The 23014-nt window shown below is 43.6% G+C and overlaps 1 protein-coding gene across 1 annotated transcript in view; it reads left to right on the top strand.

Annotated features, from left to right (window-relative positions):
* LOC109936192 (collagen alpha-1(XIX) chain-like) overlaps positions 1–23014 on the top strand; it is a 334226-nt gene that overhangs the window by 56301 nt on the left and 254911 nt on the right. The window contains exons 6-9 of the mRNA XM_048597074.1: positions 8169–8292; positions 17541–17816; positions 18008–18088; positions 22406–22504. Of these exons, the coding sequence (XP_048453031.1) occupies positions 8169–8292; positions 17541–17816; positions 18008–18088; positions 22406–22504 (580 nt within the window). The remainder of the gene's footprint in view (positions 1–8168; positions 8293–17540; positions 17817–18007; positions 18089–22405; positions 22505–23014) is intronic.

The following is a 23014-nucleotide window of genomic DNA, read 5'->3' as shown; positions in this document are numbered from 1 at the left end:
TGGATTTTTCATATCTTCAGAGGCCGTAAATAATTGTTGCTGTTGCTGGACTGCCTCTACTGCTAAGTGGTTGTTAAGCTGAGGACATTGACTCACATCTATTAGCGAAAAAAGTAGACCCAATATGAGGAAATGTTTTTTCAGCAGTGAGCTGTGCTCTGGAACATGCTGCCTGAAGGGGTGGTGACAGCAGATTAGCTGATCCTCATTGACAAAATCTATTCTCAAAGTTTTTGGCATAAGAGAATCATGAAGAGCGATGATCTGCCCATTGTAGCAGTATTACTATTAGATACATGCAGGGAAAAGCTACAGTCCCTCAAAAGGATATTATTAAGCTAGAGAGAGCTCAGAAGAGGTCTGCCAGATGTTGCCGGGGTAGGCAGGTTTGAGTTATAAAGAAAGGCTGGAGCGTAGGAGGTTGAGAGGTGACCTTAGAGGTTTATAAAATCATGAGGTGTATAGATGGGGTTAGTGGTAGGTGTCTTTTTTCCCTTGGATGGGTGATATCAAGATGAGAGGGCATATTTTATTAGGCGTCAGGTGAGAGAAGAGAAATTTAACAAAGACATAGGGGCAATTTGTTTTACACAGGGTGGTTCGCACATGGAATGAACTTCTTGAGAAAGTGGTGGCTGCGGGCACAGTTACAACATTTAAAAGAAACTTAGATGAGTACATGAATAGGAAAGGTTTTGGATGAATATAGGCCAGGAGCAGGCAGTTGAGTCTAGTTTAGTTTGGTATTATGTTCAGTTTGGACTGGTTGGACCTAACGGTATATTTTTGTGCTGCATGACTCTATGTGAAACCATTTGCTCTTAGACTCAGTTGTGGCCTCTTCAGTGAGTGTTAGTATACACAATATGTGCTCAGCGTGGGACTTACTGATTGATTATTCTAATTACACTGGAATCATTTCAATACATATTTTACTTAAAGTTAGATTTCTGTGATAGAGTAACTTTTCTTTCTAGATTGTTATTTTGTGTCGTTACTTATACGTAACTTTTTAACAGGTGAGCAATGCCTCCAATATGAATTTCCCTCTTGGAATTTTCTGTATGGATGATGAAGCAATGTGTTACACATTGTCATTCGTTAATATTAATTGTCAGAAAACCAGGGCTGCAATTTTACAAAATGCACTTCTAACTTGCCAGCTTCCTGCCTGGTAGAAAGCACCCATCAGTCAAACCTCAGCATCAGTCAGAGATAAGCAGACTGTGCTGCAGGCAATCTGAGCAGTACACTTGCACAAGGCTCCACAGTTGTTGCTCTCCATCACCTCCACCCCTATCTCAACCAACAATTATTCCCCTGCCCCCCCCTACCAGTCCTAGACCTCCACCCAGAAACAACGCTACAGTTGGGCCCCCTAGAATTGGATCAGCAGAAACAACAATGGAATCTCTTTGAGTGAACTGGACAAGGGCTGGAGCAAATGTGGCAACACTCGGGAGAATTAAGTCATCTTCGCTGCGTCAACAGGTGTGTCAGAGCTTTGGGATTTTTGCCCAATTACTTTGAATTAATCATGACCTGATCCTCCGTTGCAACAAGTGGTGACTTTTGACCCAGAGAAGGGACTGTGAAAGCAATAAATCATCCTGGAGTCAGCTACACTGCCTGTCTGCATTGTCCAGTCCATTTAGAATGATACACACCAGCTGGGTCCACAGATTGTGAAGACAGGACTTGCACAGTTTGTACAAAGTTGAAATGTAGCTGGATGTAAATTTATGGATTTGCTCAGAAAATAGTCTTGAGGATTGCGCATGAATTTACAGCAACACCTTTAGTGCTAATATAGACTCACAATTAATTGTGGCTAATTCTGATGTAAAGGTTGTGAGTGTTGAGGTTTAGTTAGGATTGTGTTAGTTACTTGGAGGGAAACTGAGAACGTTAGAGGGAGGAGAAACCTGAGAGAGATCATGCAGCAGAAGGATAGGATTGGGATATTGGGAGGCAGAGCCTGAGCGTGGAGGGTGAGACAATTAGAAGCAGCATTCAGAATCGAATAGAATGCAGTCCAGGCAGTTACACGGAGCACGTTACTCTACAACTGCTAAACTTTATCAAAGAGAAACAGAATTACCCGGAGCTTTTCATGCGGTTTGTGCTCTATTATTTGTTGCTTGCTGCTAAAATCAAAACACTCATCACAAAAGCTGCAGCAACTCTGTCCAAGCTGAGCAAGAGGGTGTGGAACAGTAGTAAACTGACTGGGAACATCAACTTGTGAGTCTACCGAGCTGTTGTCCTCAACTCCTTTCTCTGCAGTGGTAAAACGTGGATCTATTGAGCTGAATGGCATGGTGCCTGTGCCATTCAGTCTCTAATTCTATGTAAAACCAGCATCTCGAACCACCTCTTCAGTTCATAAACCACTTGTTGCAGTGACCTCCATCGAATGTCAAACTTTGATTTGGCTGTTTCCACCACTAAAGCACCTTAGTAAGTTTTCTGACACGACAGACACCATAGAAATGCAAATTGTTGTGAAATACAGACCTCTCCAGAAAAAGATTTTGGTCCATTTTGTTTAAAGAAATCATGTACTGCTCTGTCCATGGCCAGGAATGTTAAAGTAAGACCAACGCTTTCAAACAATTTTAAGAGGTATGATTATATTTAATCTCATAATTAAAATTGTTCATCTCAATGAATCTTAGTTTTAATTGCATATTTAATTGGTATAGTTGTTTTAACTATATATATGTGCCAGATTTATGAATACACCATGTTGGTTAAATTGGTGTTTGTTTAGGCCTGTTTTATATAATGGAAGCCTTCTCTTTACTGTTCCTGCGGAGATCAATCTTCTGGGATCAATTAGCATAATTAAAGTTACAGAGATAAAAGTACTTAAAACTTTATTATCCAAGCAATTATTCGCTGACAGTTTTCCATCTTGTGAGATGAATGCTCTGTCTCATTGTGGTTAACTCTGTGTTAAGCATCACTTGGTCTGACTCTGCTGCATTCGCTATCTTGCGTAGAGGAGCAATGCAGTGATTTTAAGGCTGTACAAAACACTGGCTTCAGTTGGAACAGTTCTAGGCACTGCATTTTAGGAACGATGTGAGGGTATTAGAGAGGGATAAAAGATTCACAAAATGGTTCCAGTAGTGAAGAACTTCAGTTATCTGGATGGATTGGAGATGGTGGGACTGTTGTCCCCAGAGAACAGGAGATTGGATAGAACGTTTGTAATCATGAGGAGTGTGGACAACGTAGTTGGGGAGAAATTGTTCTTATTGGTGAAAGGCGAGTGGGTGGTTTGCATTTGGAATGTATTGCCGGAGAGTATGGTAGAGGGAGATTTAATTGAGGCTTTCAAGAGGAAGCTGTATTATTATTTAGAAAGGAAGAACGTTCAGCAGCATGGGGAAAATGGAGGGGAAGGCATTAGAATTGCTTGTTCAGAGAACCAGCACAGACATGATTGACCAAATGATGACCTTTTGCACTGTAACAATTTTGTAATCAAAAGAAAGGGGATGTTCAACTAAAGAGTTAGAGTTTAAGAGGAATGACCAAAGCTTGGCTCATGGGAGTGGATTTGAAGAAAGATGATTTGGAAAGAGAGAGGATTGTTGTGGAATCTAGGGAGAGAAGGTCTGCCTGAGATTAGAAACAAAAAATAAGGATGAGACCTTTTCTTTATTCACTCATGGGGAATGGATATCGTTGGTAAGGCTTTCATTTTTTACCCATCTCTAATTTCCCTTGAGAATGCAGTGGTAAGCTACCTCCTTGAATAAAACTCAATCGGATAACTAAGCTACTTCCAAGGGCAATTAAGAGTCAACCACATGTAGACGAGACTGCAACAAGCTGACAAATTATGAAAGAACTTTGGTGAATCAGAGAGGTTTTTACAACAATCCAGTAATTTCATGGTCACCATTACAGATGATAGCTTTTTGCCCCAGGTTTAATTTTTTTTTCAAATGATGGGTTTTAATCAGGAGGAGATGTTTAAATCTGAGGCCTGGGCAGGTATGGCACCAAGGACAGGAGTAAGAGGCAATTAGGATTTGATTGTGAAAAAAGATGCAACCTGCAATGTCTCAATGAGCTGACTAGTTGAATTCATTTACAATCTAAATTCAACATTCATTGACTGTTTCAGATATATTTCTTTAATCCCTGCAAAGACAGGCTAAGAAAGGTGCAGCATAAGGCCAGACACAAATCACTACAAACTAAAAATAAAGTGAGCAACAATAATAATCATATTTACTCATTCCAGAACTCTGACTGGGATATGTGTATGCCTGGAATCTGTCTGAGCAACCTTTAACCTCTGACGTCAAACATCAGTACCTCAACTCAGCCCTCTGTGCAAAACACAAGGGACACACTATGCTTAGTGAGAAAGGTTAACTAAGAAACAAACTGCTTATTGTTTGTAACCTTTGGACGACACAACTCTCATTTTATCTAATCAGTTCTTGCCTTCTCGAAGGATGGGTCATTTCATTTTATGTACTAACATTTGGCCATTTAGAGGAACTTTCCTTCTGAATCCTTTCTGTGGGAAAGTGGTCAAAAGGTGGCACAAAGTGATGAATCGAATTGGTAATCTTGAGATACAATCTTCTTCTTTACGGAGTGCACCAGACAGTGCATTGTGTTTTCTAGCTGATAGGGTCTCCACTTGAAATTGTGGGAGGAATTTAATCTCAGATTGTTGGGCAGGAAGTAGGGGACTGGGCCATCTTAAATGTGGGAGCAGTGACCCATTAGACTTCGTGTGGCAAGATACCTCCTGGGCAGCACGGTGGCTCAGTGGTTCACACTGCTGCCTCACTGTGCCAGGGATACAGGTTCAATTCCACCCTCTGGTGACTGTGTGAAGTTTGCATATTCTCCCTGTGTCTGCGTGAGTTTCCCGGTGCTTTGGTTTCCTCCCGCAGTCCAAAGGTGTGCAGGTTAGGTTGATTAGCCAAGCTAAATCTCCCATAGTGTCCTGAAATGTGCAGGCTAGGTGGATTAGCAATGGGAAAATGCAGGGTTAGAGGGATAGAGTGGGGGAGAGTGAGTCTGGGTGTGATGCTTTTTGGAGGGTTGGTGTGGACTTGATGGGCCAAGTAGCCTGATTCCACACTGTACTGAATCTGTGATTAAGATGGAGGCAAGAATAAGCTAATGTGGGAAATTTGTCCGCTTCCAGTGGGATCTAAACAGACTCATTACTGAGCAAATTGATGGCAATTATCCCTGAATCTATTTGCATGTAGTGGTGGCTCAGGGATTAAATGTGAATAGCACAGTATTCCATGCCTCTCAAAAGTTGCCTAGCAGCTGTTGATGGGTTTGCCTATGGCCTTGTGAGGATTCCACCTGTCGCCCAACACATAAATGCTGGACCATCCAGCAATGTCAATATCTGTCCTTGCCTCCAACTCTCCTGCAAACCCTTCCCCTTGACCCCATCCAGCCTTCACTCACTGGAATCGATGGGATCCAGCGATGGTCCCTAGCTCAGTCAGCCTCAGACAGCCAACAGCTTGCGGCAGGCAGGATTTCCACCTCTGGGGTCTTAAATCCAGGAGGCATTCTAACGCTGACCAGTTAAGTGCATGACAGGCAGTTAACTTGGTTGGCTCTCCTCCACAGGGAAAAGTGGGTTTTTCACTGAGTCTTCAATTGAGGAGGCAGGGCCCACAATGGAAGCATTACAGTTTCATCTGAAACTTTTACAGTAAACAGAATGAAAGGAAGTTAAAAGAATCTTGTGAGACAAATGGCCATCACTTGGAGGAAAAATTGAATGGCATTTATTGTCTGAAGGATTGAGGTGTGCCTGTTGGTAATTGTAAATGAAAATGGCATTCAGTTCCTGCTAGGTGGGAAAGAAAAATAACTTCAATAATTGAAATGTATTTTTTCTTTGCTCTCAGTGATTTTAATATTTATGTACATGGGTTGGTATCTTCCTGAAAGAAAAATAAGATTGTTAATACTGATGATGGAGCAGAGAATTTGTTTAAATGCATTGATACAGCTGGACTCTCTCAAATTATCTCTATGAAAATGGACAATTTTCAAAAGTGTCATGTATCATTTTTAAAAAAAAATTCTCAAATAAGTGAACTAACCTGGGCAACTTGGTTAGATCATGCATACCCCTGAGCCTGCTCGTAAACCAGGCTGTGACTATGCTTCATATTGATCCCATCCACATTTAATTGGCCTGAACTGCCCAATGCCCAAATTCTAAATGACCTCAGTCCTGAGTGTGCCAGATTTGAGAGAACATACCAGCACTGTCAAAATGTAGCAATGCATTGGGAACACACAGAGATAGAGGCTACTCGTATCTTGCATTTGTTATTGGAAAGGTTACTTTAACTAGGCAATGTGATTGACCATTTCTCAGTTTCTGTTTTGTAGATGTTGCCTCTTGCTGCTGACTGATAATCTAGTCGAGTAGTCATTAATTGGATAGCTCATTCAAAGACCCAGTCCAGATGCAATGGCCCAAGTGGCTTCTTTCTGCACTACTGACTTCTATTCTATGCTTTTTCTTCACATGGCAAAATTCTTCATTTTATTTTGTTCTTGCATCATTTTTAAAACTACATCTTACTCATGGTTTTTACAGGATATTACAAATAGGAAAACTGGGATATAAAATTGTTGGCGGCAGTAACTCAAAGTGGATGGTTGATCATCAAATTTATAGCCTGGTAAATTAATGTGATATTCTTTGGAAGGTCATTGTGTTATCGCTTTTGGTACCAGTTGTTTACAACAAGTCATAAAAACTTGTAAGATGGTTGAGCTATTTCTGCATGAGTAACCTCTGTGTAGTGTATTGAATGGATGGTCAATCAGGAACAACTATTTGCACACAGGCGCAATCCTTATTTGAAACCAAAGACATAGTTTATGGATTCCACTGGGGAGCACAGGAGGATGAGTCTGCATGGGACTGGGACTGCAACATTACCGGCTCAATTCACACTTTGTGCATGTTGCTCCTCACTGGGACTGTGTAATTCTTCATTTTTTTAATTCCGCTTTCTGTCCAAAGGCATGTCTCGAGCACATGGTGCCATGTTTTGGGCCAGGAGGCAGATCCTGCATCCACCCCCAGCTTGAGTGGGCATCAGATTCCATGCTGTTGGCACTCATCTGATCCACGCCAGTTGTCCAAACCAACTTGCCATGAAAGGAATCTAACTTGCCGTGGCAAACACACATTTGATATGCACGTTTGGAGTCTGGAGCTTCTGCATAGTGATGGTTGAGATTCTAATTTCCTTCCATCTCACAGCTAAGCAGAAATCTCTCCCTCTCTTACTGACGGCCATTACGTGTATTGAAAGGATTTGCAGATTGCTGATCCACCTGTTTGGCCATGTTATGAATGCAACTTCCGTGACTGTCAATTTCAAGAGCAAGGAGCTTTGAGTTGAAGCATTCCCGCGATACTTTTCCCAGTGGCCATCTCCACATGCTAGGAAGTAATTTCCAGAGCAGATAAGAATTTTTAAAGCCTTGACTACAAAGAACGCCCAGAGCATGCTCCCAACTACCCCGTCCTTGATTCATTAAAATGCAAACTTAATATAATCTGTAAAGAAATTGTTTTATGGGATATTTACGTGTTAAGTTCCTAATTAACAGAATTCTAAACTAATATACTGTGGTTACATGGAACTGCCATCATGACAGTCTTTGAGACTGAAAATTTCAGGCATTCCAACATTGAAATAAAAACTGATAATCTGTCACTATCCATTCATTCATAAATTCTGCTTAAAGCATAGCTGTGCATTTCTCTCTCTTTAAGCCACATGTTAGTCGTTCCTGAACGATTCTTAGTATTGACTTGCGATGATCAGAGCCATAAGTCATAGGAACAAGAAAAGACCCCTTGAGCCTTGTCCACCACAAAATTAGGTAATGGGCAATCTGTATCTTCCCTTGATGTACCTGCCTTTGTTCTGCAACACATCAAGACCATTGCCCAACAAAAAAAATCATTAACCTCAATCTTGAAAATTTCAGTAATGAACACAGTCTGTTACACACTGAGTTGGACATACAATGAAGCTGTATCTTGCCGGCCCTTTTTCACTAGTTCTTTCCAGGACCTTTCTATCTAATCCCTCAGTTGCGAACTGATCACTTATGATTCGTTCCAGGCAGATTTTTCCAAAAGGATTGCCAGAAAAGTTTACTTTCGTCGCTATCTTTCGCCTGAAGAGAGCCACCAGGAAGGAACATTGGCACCTTTGGCAGATTACTGACCAGTCTGGTGGTGTACAGGTAAGCCTGACTGATGGGTATAAGATCCTGAACAGTTTCGATAAGGTAGACATTGGAAGGATATTTACTTTTGTGGATCAGTCCAGGACTAAGGGACACTCTTTAAAAAGGTGGGAACACCCTCTTAGGACAGAGCTGAGGAGAATTTCTTTCTTTCAGAGAGTTATGAGACTTTGAAGTTCACTGCCTCTGAAGGTGGTGAAGGCAGGAAAGGGATAGATTCTTGTTAGCAAAGGGATCAAAGATTATAGGAGAGTTGGTGGGAATGTGCAATTCAAAACTCAAACAAATTAGCTATGATTTTATTGAATGACAGAGGAAGCTTGAGGGGCCAAATAGCCTACTTGTGCGCCTAATTTGTACATTCACAAGATCCATTAATCGTTCTCCAAGAAGCAGAACTGCCAGTTTTTGAAATCTGAAACAGAGACACAAACTGATGGATAGCCTCAGGAAGTCACTGGTGTCAATGGAGGAAACAGGTGAGGTTAAGGTTTCTACTACAAAGCAGGGGGCTGGGAACCTAAGCAGCAGGTCAGCCAGTGGAGGGATTGAGGGGAAAGCAGATGTTAGGACCACCAAATCAAAAAGGAGGGACAAGCAGAGACAGATAAATGAGCACATTTGGTACTAATAGGGTGAAGTGTGTTTATTTCAAAACAAGCAGAATTATGGGAAAGGCTGATGAGGTGAGAGCCTGGACCAGCCCATGGGATTTTGATGTTGTGGCCATTACAGAGATTTGGTTGAGAGGTGGCCCGGACTGGCTGCTCAATATTCCAAGGTTTTGTTGTTTTAGACGAAATAAAGAGGAAGATAAAGAGGGGGAGGAGTCGCATCACTAATCAGGGAGAATGATAAATCTGCACTCAGAGAGGACATACTGGAGCGCTCATCCACTGAGACAATATGGGGAGAGCTTAAAAATAAGATAGATGCAGTCAGTCTGATAGGATTTTTACCATAGGCCTTCCCAACAGCCACCAAGACATTGAGGAACAGATATGTAGGCAGATTATGGAACGATGCAATAAAAACAGCGTTGTCATAGTGGGTGACTTTAACTTCCCCAATATTGTCTGGGACTCCATTGGAGCAAGAGGCTTAGATGGGACAGAATTCTTGAAACCATGTGTGGATAGTCCAAGTAGAGGAGGGGCCATACTGGACCTTGTATTGGCTAATAAGCCTGGCCAGATGACTGACCATTTTGGAGAGCATTTTGGAAACAGTGATCATAACTCCTTAAGTTTTAAGATAGCTATGAGTAAGGATAAGTTCGGCCCCTGTGGCAAGGTACAAAATTAGGGGAGGGCAAATTACATCAGTATTAGGCAGGAGCTAGGGAGTGTTAATTGGGAGGAGCTGTGATCAGGCAAGTCCACATTTGACATGTGGGAGTTGTTTAAAAATCTGCTGATGAGAGTTCAGGACTGGCATGTTCCAGTAAGGACGGTGAACAAGGATGGTAAGGTAAGGGATCCTTGGATAACTAAGGAGGTTATGAATTTAGTTAAAAGGGAAAAAGAAGCAGATTTAATGTTTAGGAAGCTAAAATCAGACAGGGCCCATGAGGTAAGATGCAATAAAGCAGTGCCACAGGCTAGTGAGACTAGGAATAGAGAGGAGTGCAGCTGAACACATGGCTACCGAGCTGGTGTAGGAGGGAGCGTTTCAGATATCTGGATCATTGGGATGCCTTCTGGGGAAGGTGGGACCTGTACAAGAAGGACAGGTTGCACCTGAATTGGAGGGGCACCAATATCCTGGGCAGGAGGTTTGGTAGAGCTCTTCGGAGGGTTTAAACTAGTTGGGCAGGGGAATGGGAACCGGAGCTACGGATCAGAGGATGGGTAGCTGGTGTCCAGGCAGATACAGCATGCAGAGAGTCTGTGAGGAAGGATAGACAGTTGATAGGTAAAAGTTGCAGTCAGTGCAACGGGTTGAAGTGTGTCTACTTTAACGCAAAAAGTGTCAGGAATAAGGATGACGAACTTAGAGCATGGATCAGTACATTTTTTTCTTTATTCTTTTATGGGATGAGGGCGTCGCTGGCTAGGCAGCATTTATTGCCCATCCCTAATTGGTCAGAGCACAGTTAAGAGTCAACCACATTGCTGTGAGTCTGGAGTCACATTTTAGGCCAGACCAGGTAAGGATGGCAGTTTCCTTCCCTAAAGGATATTAGTGAACCAGATGGGTTTTTCCAACAATTGACAATGGATTCACAGTCATCATTAGACTCTTAATTCCAGGTATTTATTGAATTCAAATCCACCATCTGCCATAGCAGGATTCAAACCCGGGTCCCCAGCATGTTGTCTGGGTCTCTGGATTAACAGTACAGCAATAGTACCACTAGGCCATCGCCTCCCCCATATGGAGCTACGATGTTGTTGAATGTTCAGGGGTTTAGATGTTCAAAAGAAATAGGGAGGGAGGTAAGAGGTGGGGAAGTGCTAATCAGGGATGGTTTCACAGCTGCAGAAAGGGAGGTCGTCGAGGAGGGTTTGTCAACTGAGTCAGTATGGGTGGAAGTCAGAAACAGGAAAGGAGCAGTCACTTTATTGGGAGTTTTTGATAGAACTCCCAAGAGCAAAAGAGACACTGAGGAACATATTGGGAGGCAGATTTTGGAAAGCTTCAGAAGTAATAGGGTTGTTATTATAGGTGCCTTCAACTTCCCTAATATAGACTGGAACCTCCTAAGTGTAAATAGTTTAGATGGAGTAGATTTTGTCAGGTGTGTCCAGGAAGGATTTCTGACTCAATATGTAGATAGGCTGACCAGAGGGGAGGCCATATTGGATTTGTTGCTTAGCAACGACCCAGGCCAGGTGTCAGATCTCTCAGTGCGAAAGCATTTTGGTGATAGTAATCACAACTCACTTACCTTTACTATAGTCATGGAGAGGGATGGAGCAGACGGTATGGGAAAATATTTAATTGGGGGAGGGGGAATTACAATGCTGTTAGGAAAGAACTGCAGAGCATAAATTGGGAACAGATGTTCTCAGGGAAATGCACGACAGAAATGTGGAGATTGTTTAGGGAGAGGTTGCTGCAAGTACTGGATAGGTTTGTCCCACTGTGGCAAGGAATGGATGGTAAGGTGAGGGAACCTTGGGTGACAAGACGTGTTGAACACAAGGCTGAAGAAGCAAGGATCGAACAGGGCTCTAGAGGGCTACAAGGTAGCCAGGAAGGAACTGAAGAATGGACTTAGGAGAGCTAGAAGGGAGCATGAAAAAAGCCTTAGCGGGTAGGATTAAGGAAAAATCCAAGGCGTTCTATGCTGACGTGAGGAAAAAGAGGATGGCCAGATTGAGGGTAGGACTGATCAGGGATAGTGGAGCGAACTTGTGCCTGGAGTCGGAGGAGATAGGGGAGGTCCTTAATGAATACTTTGCTTCAATGTTCGCCAGTGAGAGGATCCTTGTGAGAACAGCGTGAAACAGGCTGATTATGCTTGAACTGGTTGATGTGCTAGAAATTTTGAAAAACATGAGGATAGATAAGTCCCCTGGGCCATACAGGATATACCCAAGGTTTCTACGGGAAGCAAGGGAAGAGATTGCTGCATCTTTGGTGATGATCTTTTCATCCTCACTGTCCACTGGAGTAGTACCAGATGATTCAGGTGTGAGAAATGTTATTCCCTTGTTCAAGAAAGGGAATAGGGCAGCACGGTGCCTCAGTGGTTAGCACTGCTGCCGGGTTCGATTCCACCCTTGATCTGTGTGGAGTTTGCACATTCTCCCAGTGTCAGCGTGGGTTTCCTCCCACAGTCTAAAGATATGCAGGGTAGGTGGATTGGCCATGCTAAATTGCCCGTAGTGTCCAGGGATGTTTAGGTGAGGTGAGTTAGACGGGGGGAAATGCATGGGTAGGGAGAATGAGTTCGGGTGGGATGCTCTTCATAGGGCTGTGTGGACTTGTTGGGCCGAATAGCCTGTTTCCACTCTGTAGGGATTCTATGATCTATGATTCATATGTTGTATGAGGGATAATCCTGGGAATTACAGACCAGTCAGTCTTTCTTCTGTGGTGGGCAAATTATTGGAGAGGATTCTGAGAGATAGTATTTATGATTATTTGGAAAGGCACAGTTTGAATAGAAATAGTCAGCATGGTTTGTGAGGGGCAGGTCATGCCTCACAAGCCTTATTGAATCCTTTGAGGATCTAACAAAACACATTGATGAAGGTAGAGCAGTGCATGTGGTGTATATGGATTTTAGCAAGGCATTTGATAAGGTTCCCCATGGTAGGCTCATTCAGAACGTAAAGAGGCATGAGATCCAGGTAAATTTGGCTGTCTGGATTCAGAATTGGCTGTCCAATAGAAGACAGAGAGTGGTAGTCGATGGAAAGTATTCAGCCTGGACCAGTGGTGTTCCACAGGGATCTGTTCTGGGACCCCTGCTCTTTGTAATCTTTATAAATGACTTGGATGAGGAAGTGGAAAAGTGGGTTAATAAGTTTGCCGATGACACAATGTTTTGTGGAGTTGTGGATGGTGTGGAGGGCTGTTGTAGGTTGCAATGGGACATTGACAGGATGCAGAGCTGGGCAAAGAAGTGGCAGATGGAATTCAACCTGGAAAAGTGTGAAGTGATTCATTTTCGAAGGTCGAATTTAAATGCAGAATACAGGGTTAATGGCAGGATTCTTGGCTGTATGGAGGAACAGAGGGATCATTGGGTCCATGTCCATAGACCCCTCAAAATTGCCACCCAAGTTGATAGGGTTGTTAAGAAGGTTTTCGTTGGCAGGAGAATTGAATTTAAGAGCCACGAGGTTATGCTACCTCCCTATAAAACCCTGGTTAGACCACACTTGGAATATTGTGTTCAGTTCTGGTCACCTCGTTATAGGAAGGATGTGGAAGCTTTAGAGAGGGTGCAGAGGAGATTTACCAGGATGCTGCCTGGACCGGAGGGCAGGTCTTATGAGGAAAGGTTGAGGAAGCTAGGGCTTTTTTCATTGGAGCAAAGAAGGATGAGAGGTGACTTGATAGAGGTGTACAAGATGATGAGAGGCACAGATAGAGTGGATAGCCAGAGACTTTTTCCCAGGGCAGAAATGACTGTTACGAGGGGGCATAATTTTAAGGTGATTGTAGGAAGGTATAGGGGAAATGTCAGAGGTAGGTTCTTCACACAGAGAGTGGTGGGTGCATGGAATGCGCTGCCGGCAGTGGTAGTGGAGTCAGATACATTAGGGACATTTAAGCGACTCTTGGATAGGCACATGGATGATCGTAAAATGTAGGGTATGCAGGGTAGTTTGCTCTTAGAGTAGGAAAATAGGTTGGCTCAACATTGTGGACGGAAGGGCCTGTACTGTGCTATATTGTTCTATGTTCTATGTTCTAGGAATATAAAGAAGGCAGGAAAGAACTCAAGCAGGGAATTTGGAGAGCAAGAAGGGACCATGAAATGACTTGGCAAGTTGGGTTAAAGAGAATTTGCAGGCATTCTATACATAGATCAAAAATAAGAGGCTAAGTAGGGAGAAGGTGGCACCACTCAAGGATAAAGGAGAGAACTTGTGCTTGGAGGCAGAAGATGTGGGTGAGATCCTGAATGATTACTTTGTGTCAGTATTCATACAGGAGAAGGATATGGAGGATAGTGAGATTTGTATGGAGTATGCTAATATGCTAGGGCGTTTTGAGATCAAGGAAGAAGTAGTATTTGATCTCTTGAAGAGCATTAAGGTGGATAAGTCCCCAGGATCCGATGGTATCTACCAAAGTTGTTGAGATAGGCAAGAGAGGAAATTGCTGGGGCTTTAACCAAGATGTTTGTATCCCCACAAGCCACTGGAGAGGTCCTGGAGGCAAGTTGCTAATGTAGTTCCTCTGATCAAGAAGGTAATTACGGATAATCCAGGAAACTACAGAGTCTGACATCAGTGGTTGGGAAACTATTGGAGAGCATTCTTAGGGATAGGATTTACGCGCATTTGGAAAAGCATGGCCTACTTAGGGACAGTCAGCATGGCTTTGTGCAGGGTAGGTCATGTCGTACTGACTTGATTGAATTTTTTGAAGAGGTAATGAACGTAATCGAGGGTAGAGCAGTAGATGTTGTCTGGATGGATTTTAGTAAAGCTTTCGACAAGGTCCCTCATGGTAGGTTCATCTAGAAGATTAGGATGCATGGGTTCCAAGGTGACTTGGCCACATGGATTCCGAATTGGCTTGACCGCAGAAGGCACAGGGTAGTGGTGGAAGGGTGTTTTTCAGGCTGGAGGTCTGTGACTAGTGGTGTTCCACAGGGAGCCGTACTGGGATCTCTGCTGTTTGTGATAAATGTAAATGAGTTCGATGAAAATTGCAGATGATACAAAGATCAGTGGAGTTATGGCTACTATAGAAGGTTATCAAAGGATACAGTGGGATATGGATCATTTCCAGATTTGGGTGGGGACATGACAGATAGAGCTTAATCTGGGTTAAGTGTAAGGTGCTGCACTTTGGGAGATTAAATGTTAAGGATAAGTGTAAAGTTAATGGCAGGACTCTGAATAGCATTGATGTGCAGAGGGATCTTGGGGTTCAAGTCCATTGCTCCCTGAAAGTGACCATGTAAGTAGATAGGGTGTTAAAGAAAGCATATGGCATGTTTGCCGTTGTTGGTTGGGGAATTGAGTACAAGAGTCAGGATGTCATGTTGCAGCTTTATAAGACTTGGTTAAGCCACACTTGAAGTATTGCGTTCAAGTCTGGTAGCATCATTACAGGAAGGATGTGAAGGCTTTGGAGAGGGTGCAGAAGATGTTAATCAGGATGCTGCCTGGATTAGAGGGTATCAGCTATAAGGAGAGGCTAGAAAAACTCGAGTTGTTTACTCTGGAGCAGTGAAGGCTGAGGGGAGACTTGATAGAAATCTATAAAGTTATGAGATGCATAGATCGGGTTGCCTAAAACTAGGGGGCATGTGTTTAAGGTGAGATGGGGGAAAATTCAAAGGAGACGTGAGGGGCAAGTTTTTGTTTCACTAAGTGGTAGGAGTCTGGAACACACTGCCAGGGTTGGTGGTGGAGGCCAATAAGAAAGGGGTGTTTAAGAGGCTTTTAGATAAGCACATTAATGTGCAGTGAATGGAAGGATATGGAGCAAGGGCTGCCGAAGGGATTAGTTAAATTTGATGTCATGTTCTGCACAACATTGTGGACCCAAGGGCCAATTCCTGTGCTGTTTTGTTCAATGTTCATGTTCTCCTTTTCAGCTCAGTTCAACTTCAGCGGCACGGTAGCTCAGTGGTTAGCACTGCTGCCTCACAGTCCCAATGCCTGGGTTCAATTCCACCCTCAGGCAACTGTCTGTGTGGAGTTTGCACATTCTCCCCGTGACTGCGTGGGTTTCCTCCGAGTGCTGCGGTTTCCTCCCACAATCCAAAGATGTGCAGGTTAGGTGGATTGGCCATGCTAAATTTCCCATAGTGTTCAGGAATGTGCAGATTAGGTGGGTTAAAGGGGGATGGGTCTGGATGGGATGCACTGAGTTTCAGTGTGGACTTGGCCGAAGGGCCTGTTTCCACACTGTAGGGATTCTATGATTCTTAAGTTGTTAGTGAGAAGATGGCTAGTTTTACCTGTGGCTGGTGCGGGGGGTGGTGGTGTTGGAATGGCGTAAAAGAATGTCCCAACTGAACAGTACAACAAAGAGACCAGTGATGGTTTCTGCAGTGATGTAGATTCTGAGTGTAAAAAGGCTAGAGAGATGGCAAGGCCAATGGATTGTCAATGAATAGTGGTCAAAAAGAGCGAGAAAAGTTTAAGAGGAATCAGGTATCAGGGATCAAGGGGAGGGGAGTCTCTCCGGCTATCTCACACTCCCTCTAACCTTTAGGGAGTCTGTCTGATGAGTCCCTCTCTTACTCCCTTTTTCTAATTTCTTGAAGTGTTTCACCTCCGTGTTTTCATTAGCCAAGATACGTTTCGAGATGCCAATGGCTAATGTTAGTATGGGTTTCTGAGGGAAGGAACGTTTGCAATTTTAATCCCTGCCTAAATCAATTTCTTTTAACTCTGTGAATACTTGCACTAGAATTTCAGATAGTGGAGTGTTTTGCAGCACAGTTTTCAGCATTCATCTGCTAATACTGTTATCTCTAATGACAATCCTTGTGGGAGAATCTCGGACCAGAGGACATAATCTCAGAATAAGGGATCACACATTTAATACTGAGATGAGGAGGAATTTCTTCCTTCAGAGGGGAGACAGTCCTTTACTGCAAAGGACTGTCGAGGCTGAGTCATTCGTTATATTCAAGGCTGAGATAGACAGATTTTTAATCAGTGAGCGAATCAAGGGAAAAGGAACTTGAAGTTGAGGATTATGAAATCACCTACAATTTCACTGAATGTTGGAGCAGCCTTCAATGGCCTACTTCTGCTCTTATGTCTTATGAGCGTGTCATCCAGCTGTGTGGTCTTGATCACTGCGTGTATTGATGAATAGCTCAAAACCCCCATGGACAATGCAAGCAGTCAGTGTCCTGGGGATAAGAAGCCCATCAAAAAAATGTAAACCTTTTTTATATTGGACAGGCATTGTTAATGTTAAAAAGATAGTGTGAAATAGTTATTTTCTGGGCCCCTGATAGGGCTGTACTTATTGAGTTACCAAAGCTGTCTGCTCATTACACAGCTGGCCCTTCTTTAATATATAAACCTGGACAGGAAGTGTCATCCATCCCTGCAGGACACCACAAATCTGATCCTGCCCATACCTGATAAGCCTTTAGTGAATAGTAAGGTGTGGAAAATGTAGATTTATAGGAGCAAGAGAGGTTATTCAACAAAATGAGCCACCTTCACCATTCTAGATCACAGCTGACCAGCTACCTTATTGTCACTTTACCACCTTATCCCCATATCCCTCAATGTCATCAGCAAAGATAAGGCATTACCATACTTTCTCCTTCACCCACTGTCTTGAAAATTATTTATATCATCCTCATGTCTATCTGAGCGATCACTCATGCATTGATCTAAAACAAAATTCAACCTTTCAATCAACTGGAGCCCTGCACAGTAATATTCAACACAACAGAAGTCAGGGTGCTTTTTCATAGGCATGGGATGGAATTGATTCTCTATCCCATCCACATTCTTCACCTATCAACAACTGTGCTGTCAATTATCGTCCTGAATAATTTATCATAAGAGCTCACACAGGACAGGAGTTGATTATCTTTCTGTCCTCGGCTAATCTCACTGCTATTCTTCTTTTAGGTTTCTATCTCTATCAATGGGGGCAGAAAGCTGGTGGAATTCAGTGCCAAGGGGAGATCTGGAAACAGTTTGCATTTGATGTTTAAGAAGCGGGAACTCAGTTCTCTGTTTGACCGTCACTGGCACAAGCTGGCAATCAATGTGCAGTCTGCGTCAGTGTCCCTTTACAAGGACTGCAAGCTGGTCGACAGTCGACATAGTGAAGAGATAGGAAGCATCGATGTCTATGGGCAAACTGCAGTTGGAGTCCGTGTTAGTGATGGGACACCTGTAGATGTAAGTAACTCCAAACCCACTGGAGAATTTCAATTTTTTGAATGAAGTTAAGTGACATACCATTTTTGATTGTTGAGATGGAGATCAAATGGCATTTAAAGGAAGAGTTCATGATAACAATTAAATTGTTTGGTTGAGGCAGGATAGGAAAGAAAAATCTACAGTAATCTGTTTCTGACATCTTTACACAGTTTGACCTTCAGCAAATAATGGTTTACTGCAATACTCAACTGATAGAACTGGAGACTTGCTGTGGAATGCCAGGAGGCCAGGTAAGGTGTTCAGTTTTATTCTCCAAACCAACATTTTAAGATGGCATTTACACCATGCCTGCCCAACTTACCATATCATGAAGTAATCGATTGTTTGCATTTATTTGCCAGCCTGTGACACAGATATGACATGTTTAAGGTGCAGATGGGTGGGAGGACCAGGATATTGAATTACAAATGAAATTTGAAGGCATGAGGGTAATTACAGGAAACGTAGAAACATAAAAACAAAGAAACCTAGAAACATAGAAAATAGGAGCAGGAGCAGATCATTTAACCCTTTGAGCCTGCTGTGCTATTCAGTATGATCATGGCTGATCATTCAACTCAGTACCCTCTTCCTGCTTTCTCCCCATGCCCTATGAACCCCAAAGCCCTCCTTATTGAAAACATTCAATGTTTTGACCACAACGCTTTCTGCAGAAGAAAATTCCACAGGCTCACTACTCTGAGTTAGGAAATTTCTTCTTGTCTCAACTCTAAATGGCCTACCCTGTATCCTTAGACTGTCACCCAGATTCTGGATTCCCCCTTCATTAGGAACATCCTTCATGAGTTTACCTTGTTATAATTTTTATTGTTTTTGTATGAGATCTTCCCTCAGACAGATTTGGCAGTTTGGGAAAGAAAAATGCAATGAACCAAATGTTAAATCTGAAAAGGGAAAGGCCAACAAATTAATTAAAAGTATTTGGCATCATATTTTAGGAAGGATATGAAGGCAGTGTAGAGGGTACAGAAAAGATTCACAAGAATAATTCCAGGGGTGAGGAACTTGAAATACATAGATAGATTGGAGAAGTTGGGACTATTTCCTTGGAGATGAGAAGGTCGAGAGGAGATTTGTTAGAGAATTTAAAATTAGGGTGGTGCTGGTAGCATAGATAGTGAAATGTTATTCCCACTCATGAAAGAATTGAAGACCAGACGGTAGACTTTCATGCAGCAAGCGGCTAGGATCTAGAAGGTTCTGACTGAGGAAGTGGTGGTGTCACATTCAGTCAAACATTGAAGGGATAATTGGATTATTATCTGGAAAGTAGACTGTGTAGGCTACAGTGAGGAGATAGGGGAGTAGCACAAGAGGAACTGCTCCTTTGGAAAGCCAATACATTAACAATTGGCCAAATGACCTATTGCTGTGTTGTAACAACTCTGCCATTCTGTCTCAGAATTGGTCTTGTGACCAAGTGACACCATATTTGAATCAGAGATAGTAGGAACTGCAGATGCTGGAGAATCCGAGACAACAAGGTGCAGGGCTGGATGAACACAGCAGGCCAAGCAGCATCATAGGAGCAGAGAGGCTCACATTTCGGGCCTAGACCCTTCATCAGAAAAGGGGGAGGGGAAGGGGGTTCTGAAATAAATAGGGAGAGAGTGGGAGGCGGATAGAAGATGGATAGAGGAGAGGATAGGTGGAGAGGAAACAAACAGGTGGAAGAGGCGGGCATAGGGCCAGTAAAGGTGAGTGTAGGTAGGGAGTTAGGAAGTGGATAGGTCAGTCCAGGGAGGACGGACAGGTCAAGGGGGCGGGATGAGGTTGGTCGGTAGGAGATGGAGGTGCGGCTTGAGGTGGGAGGAGGGGATAGGTGGGAGGAAGAACAGGTTAGGGAGGCAGGGACGAGCTGGACTGGTTTTGGGATGTGGTAGGGGGAGGGGAGATTTTGAAACTTGTGAAATCCACATTGATACCATTGGGCTGCAGAGTTCCCAAGCGGAATATGAGTTGCTGTTCCTGCAACCTTCGGGTTCCCACGAGGAGCTCGAACAGTTCATCCACTTCACTAACACCTTCCACCCCAACTTTAAGTTCACCTGGACCATCTCTAACACCTCTCTCCCCTTCCTGGACCTCTCTGTCTCCCTATCGGGCAACCACCTAGAAACCGATATTCATTTCAAGCCCACCGACTCCCACAGCTACCTAGAATACTCCTCCTCCCACCCACCTTCCTGCAAAAATGCTATCCCCTATTTCCAATTCCTTCGCCTCCGCCACATCTGCTCCCAGGATGAGGCATTCCACTCCCGTACATCTCAGTTGTCCTCGTTTTTCAAGGACCGTAACTTCCCCCCCTCAGTGGTCAAGAACGCCCTCAACCGTGTCTCCCACATCTCCCGCAACTCATCCCTCACACCCCGGCCATGCAATAAGAACCAAAAAAGAATCCCCCTCGTCCTCACGTACCACCCCACCAACCTCTGGATCCAACGCATCATCCTCCGACACTTCCGCCATCTGCAATCCGACCCCACCACCATAGACATCTTTCCCTCCCCACCCTTATCTGCTTTTCGGAGGGACCACTCTCTCCGTGACTCCCTTGTCCGCTCCACACTCCCCTCCAGCTCCACCACACCCGGCACTTTTCCCTGCAACCGCAGGAAGTGCTACACCTGCCCCCATACCTCCTCCCTCACCCGCATCCCAGGCCCTAAGAAGACTTTCCACATCAAGCAGATGTTCACCTGCACATCTGCCAATGTGGTATACTGCATCCGCTGTACCCGGTGTGGCTTCCTCTACATCGGGGAAACCAAGCGGAGGCTCGGGGACCGCTTTGCAGAACACCTACGCTCGGTTCGCAATAAACAACTGCACCTCCCAGTCGCGAACCATTTCAACTCCCCCTCCCATTCCTCAGACGACATGTCCATCCTGGGCCTCCTGCAGTGCCACAACGATGCCACCCGAAGGTTGCAGGAACTGCAACTCATATTCCGCTTGGGAACCCTGCAGCCCAGTGGTATCAATGTGGATTTCACGAGTTTCAAAATCTCCCCTCCCCCTACAGCATCCCAAAACCAGTCCAGCTCGTCCCTGTCTCCCTAACCTGTTCTTCCTCCCACCTATCCCCTCCTCCCACCTCAAGCCGCACCTCCATCTCCTACCGACCAACCTCATCCCGCCCCCTTGACCTGTCCGTCCTCCATGGACTGACTTATCCCCTTCCTAACTCCCCACCTACACTCACCTTTACTGGCCCCATCCCCCGCCTCTTCGACCTGTTTGTTTCCTCTCCACCTATCCTCTCCTCTATCCATCTTCTATCTGCCTCCCACTCTCTCCCTATTTATTTCAGAACCCCCTTCCCCTCCCCCTTTTCTGACGCCATATTTGGTTGTGGTTGAATTGGAGGTGATATTAAATGAGGGGATAGTAAGGAGGGTTGTTCTTGCTTACAAATACATTGCAGAATTTGTGGGAAAGAGGTGGACATCACAGCTAATGGAGACTGGTCCTGACTGTGCCAATATTAGCCACATCACCTTTTAAGTCATCTGGTATATATGGAGCCCAACTCTTGGAAGTGGGTGCATTTGGATTGTGTTAAAATCAGGCCTGTGGAATCGCATTGCAAAAATTGACTTGAAGGTAAAGGAAACTGGCAACTCAGACCTGGTGTAAAATTAGCTGCCTTTTTGATTGGGATTAAGGAAATCATGTTCACCACCATCATTTTTATTCTGTGTTCAAAGATGTTGGTGCTATGCCAGTGTCCCTACAGTACACAGACTGTGATGATTCAATAAGGCAGCTAATGCCATCACCTATATCAAATGAATAGATTATAAAAAATATCTTCCAATCCTCTGCCAATGTGAACATTTGGTTGGGATGCATCCTGTGCTGCTAAACTCCACTTTCAATATGGCATTTATCCTAAGGATATTTAAAAGGAATGCTAGTTCATGAATAGGAAAAACAATGGGAAATCAATAAACCTGAGAAGGGATCTGTAGTGTAGTGAGATCCTAGAGGTGGTTTCTTTACATAAGTCAACAATGCTGAATTCCTAATACATTCATGTTACATTAATGAGGGTGATAGCATGCTCCATTGGGAAACCAGGTTAGTAAAGAGTTCAGGATTAACAAGACCAAGACCACAGCTCAGATTCTCTGACTTGTTTACCTCATTGGCTACATTCCTCACAGGGACTGGACAAAACTCAGAGTTGCTCCAGAAGTATGGTGAAAATCATCCTTATCCTCAATAAAACAACCCTTCCAGAAAAGGACGAGCTACAGACCAGGATGAACCTGAGATAATGTTTCAAGTCACATTCATTCATTAACATAATGTCATAAAACCATTGGATGGACACATTCCTCTGACTATTGGCTGTGATGGTTCAAAAGCATCAGTGTGATCGTGTTTAGAGAGAGGCGTACTAGAGGACAAAATAACATTAGCAGGATTAACCTCAAACAATGGAAGTAAAAAGATGACAACAAATGCAGAGATTGTTTATAGTATAACTGCTTATTGAGTTGATAAATGACTGAAGGATAAAATCTTAATGTTCCCAGTGCTCATCAGTAGATGGCTTCTCTGCAGCTGTGGTGACATCAAAGAATCTTCTCAGACAGACATCTCCTCAATCAAAACTAAAAGGTGACAGTCAGAAGGTGAGGCTTTGAGATTTTGGCTCTGGATCTAACCCTGACCCTGTCCCTAACCCTATCTCTATCCCTAACAATAATTGCTTGGCAATGGGTTGCAATTCAACTTGCATTCCTTTCAGATCTTAGCATTCTAAGAACTTTACTGGAAAAAGCTTGAAAACAGAGCAGACCAACCAACTGATGAATAAAATGACTAACCTGGTGCATTGATCTTGACGGAACAATGACGGTCAAGAAGGCAACTTGCTGCTGTCTTCTTCAGAGCATTTAACGGTGGGCAATGAATGTATGTCTAGCAATGAAGTCCATATTTCATAATAATTTAAAAAATGCTGACCTCTACTATAAACTTTGACCTTTCACTTGATTTATTTAAAGCTAAACAAATCATAATCAATTCTCCGAGATAGTAGGAACTGCAGATGCTGGAGAATCTGAGATAACAAGATGTAGAGCTGGATGAACACAGCAGGCCAAGCAGCATCATAGGAGCAGGAAAGCTGATGTTTCGGG

Source organism: Rhincodon typus, chromosome 5 (assembly GCF_021869965.1).
Source record: "Rhincodon typus isolate 14 chromosome 5, sRhiTyp1.1, whole genome shotgun sequence".
Lineage (NCBI taxonomy): Eukaryota > Metazoa > Chordata > Chondrichthyes > Orectolobiformes > Rhincodontidae > Rhincodon > Rhincodon typus.
Note: the sequence above shows the minus strand (reverse complement) of the source record. Positions and strands in the feature narration are given on the sequence as shown.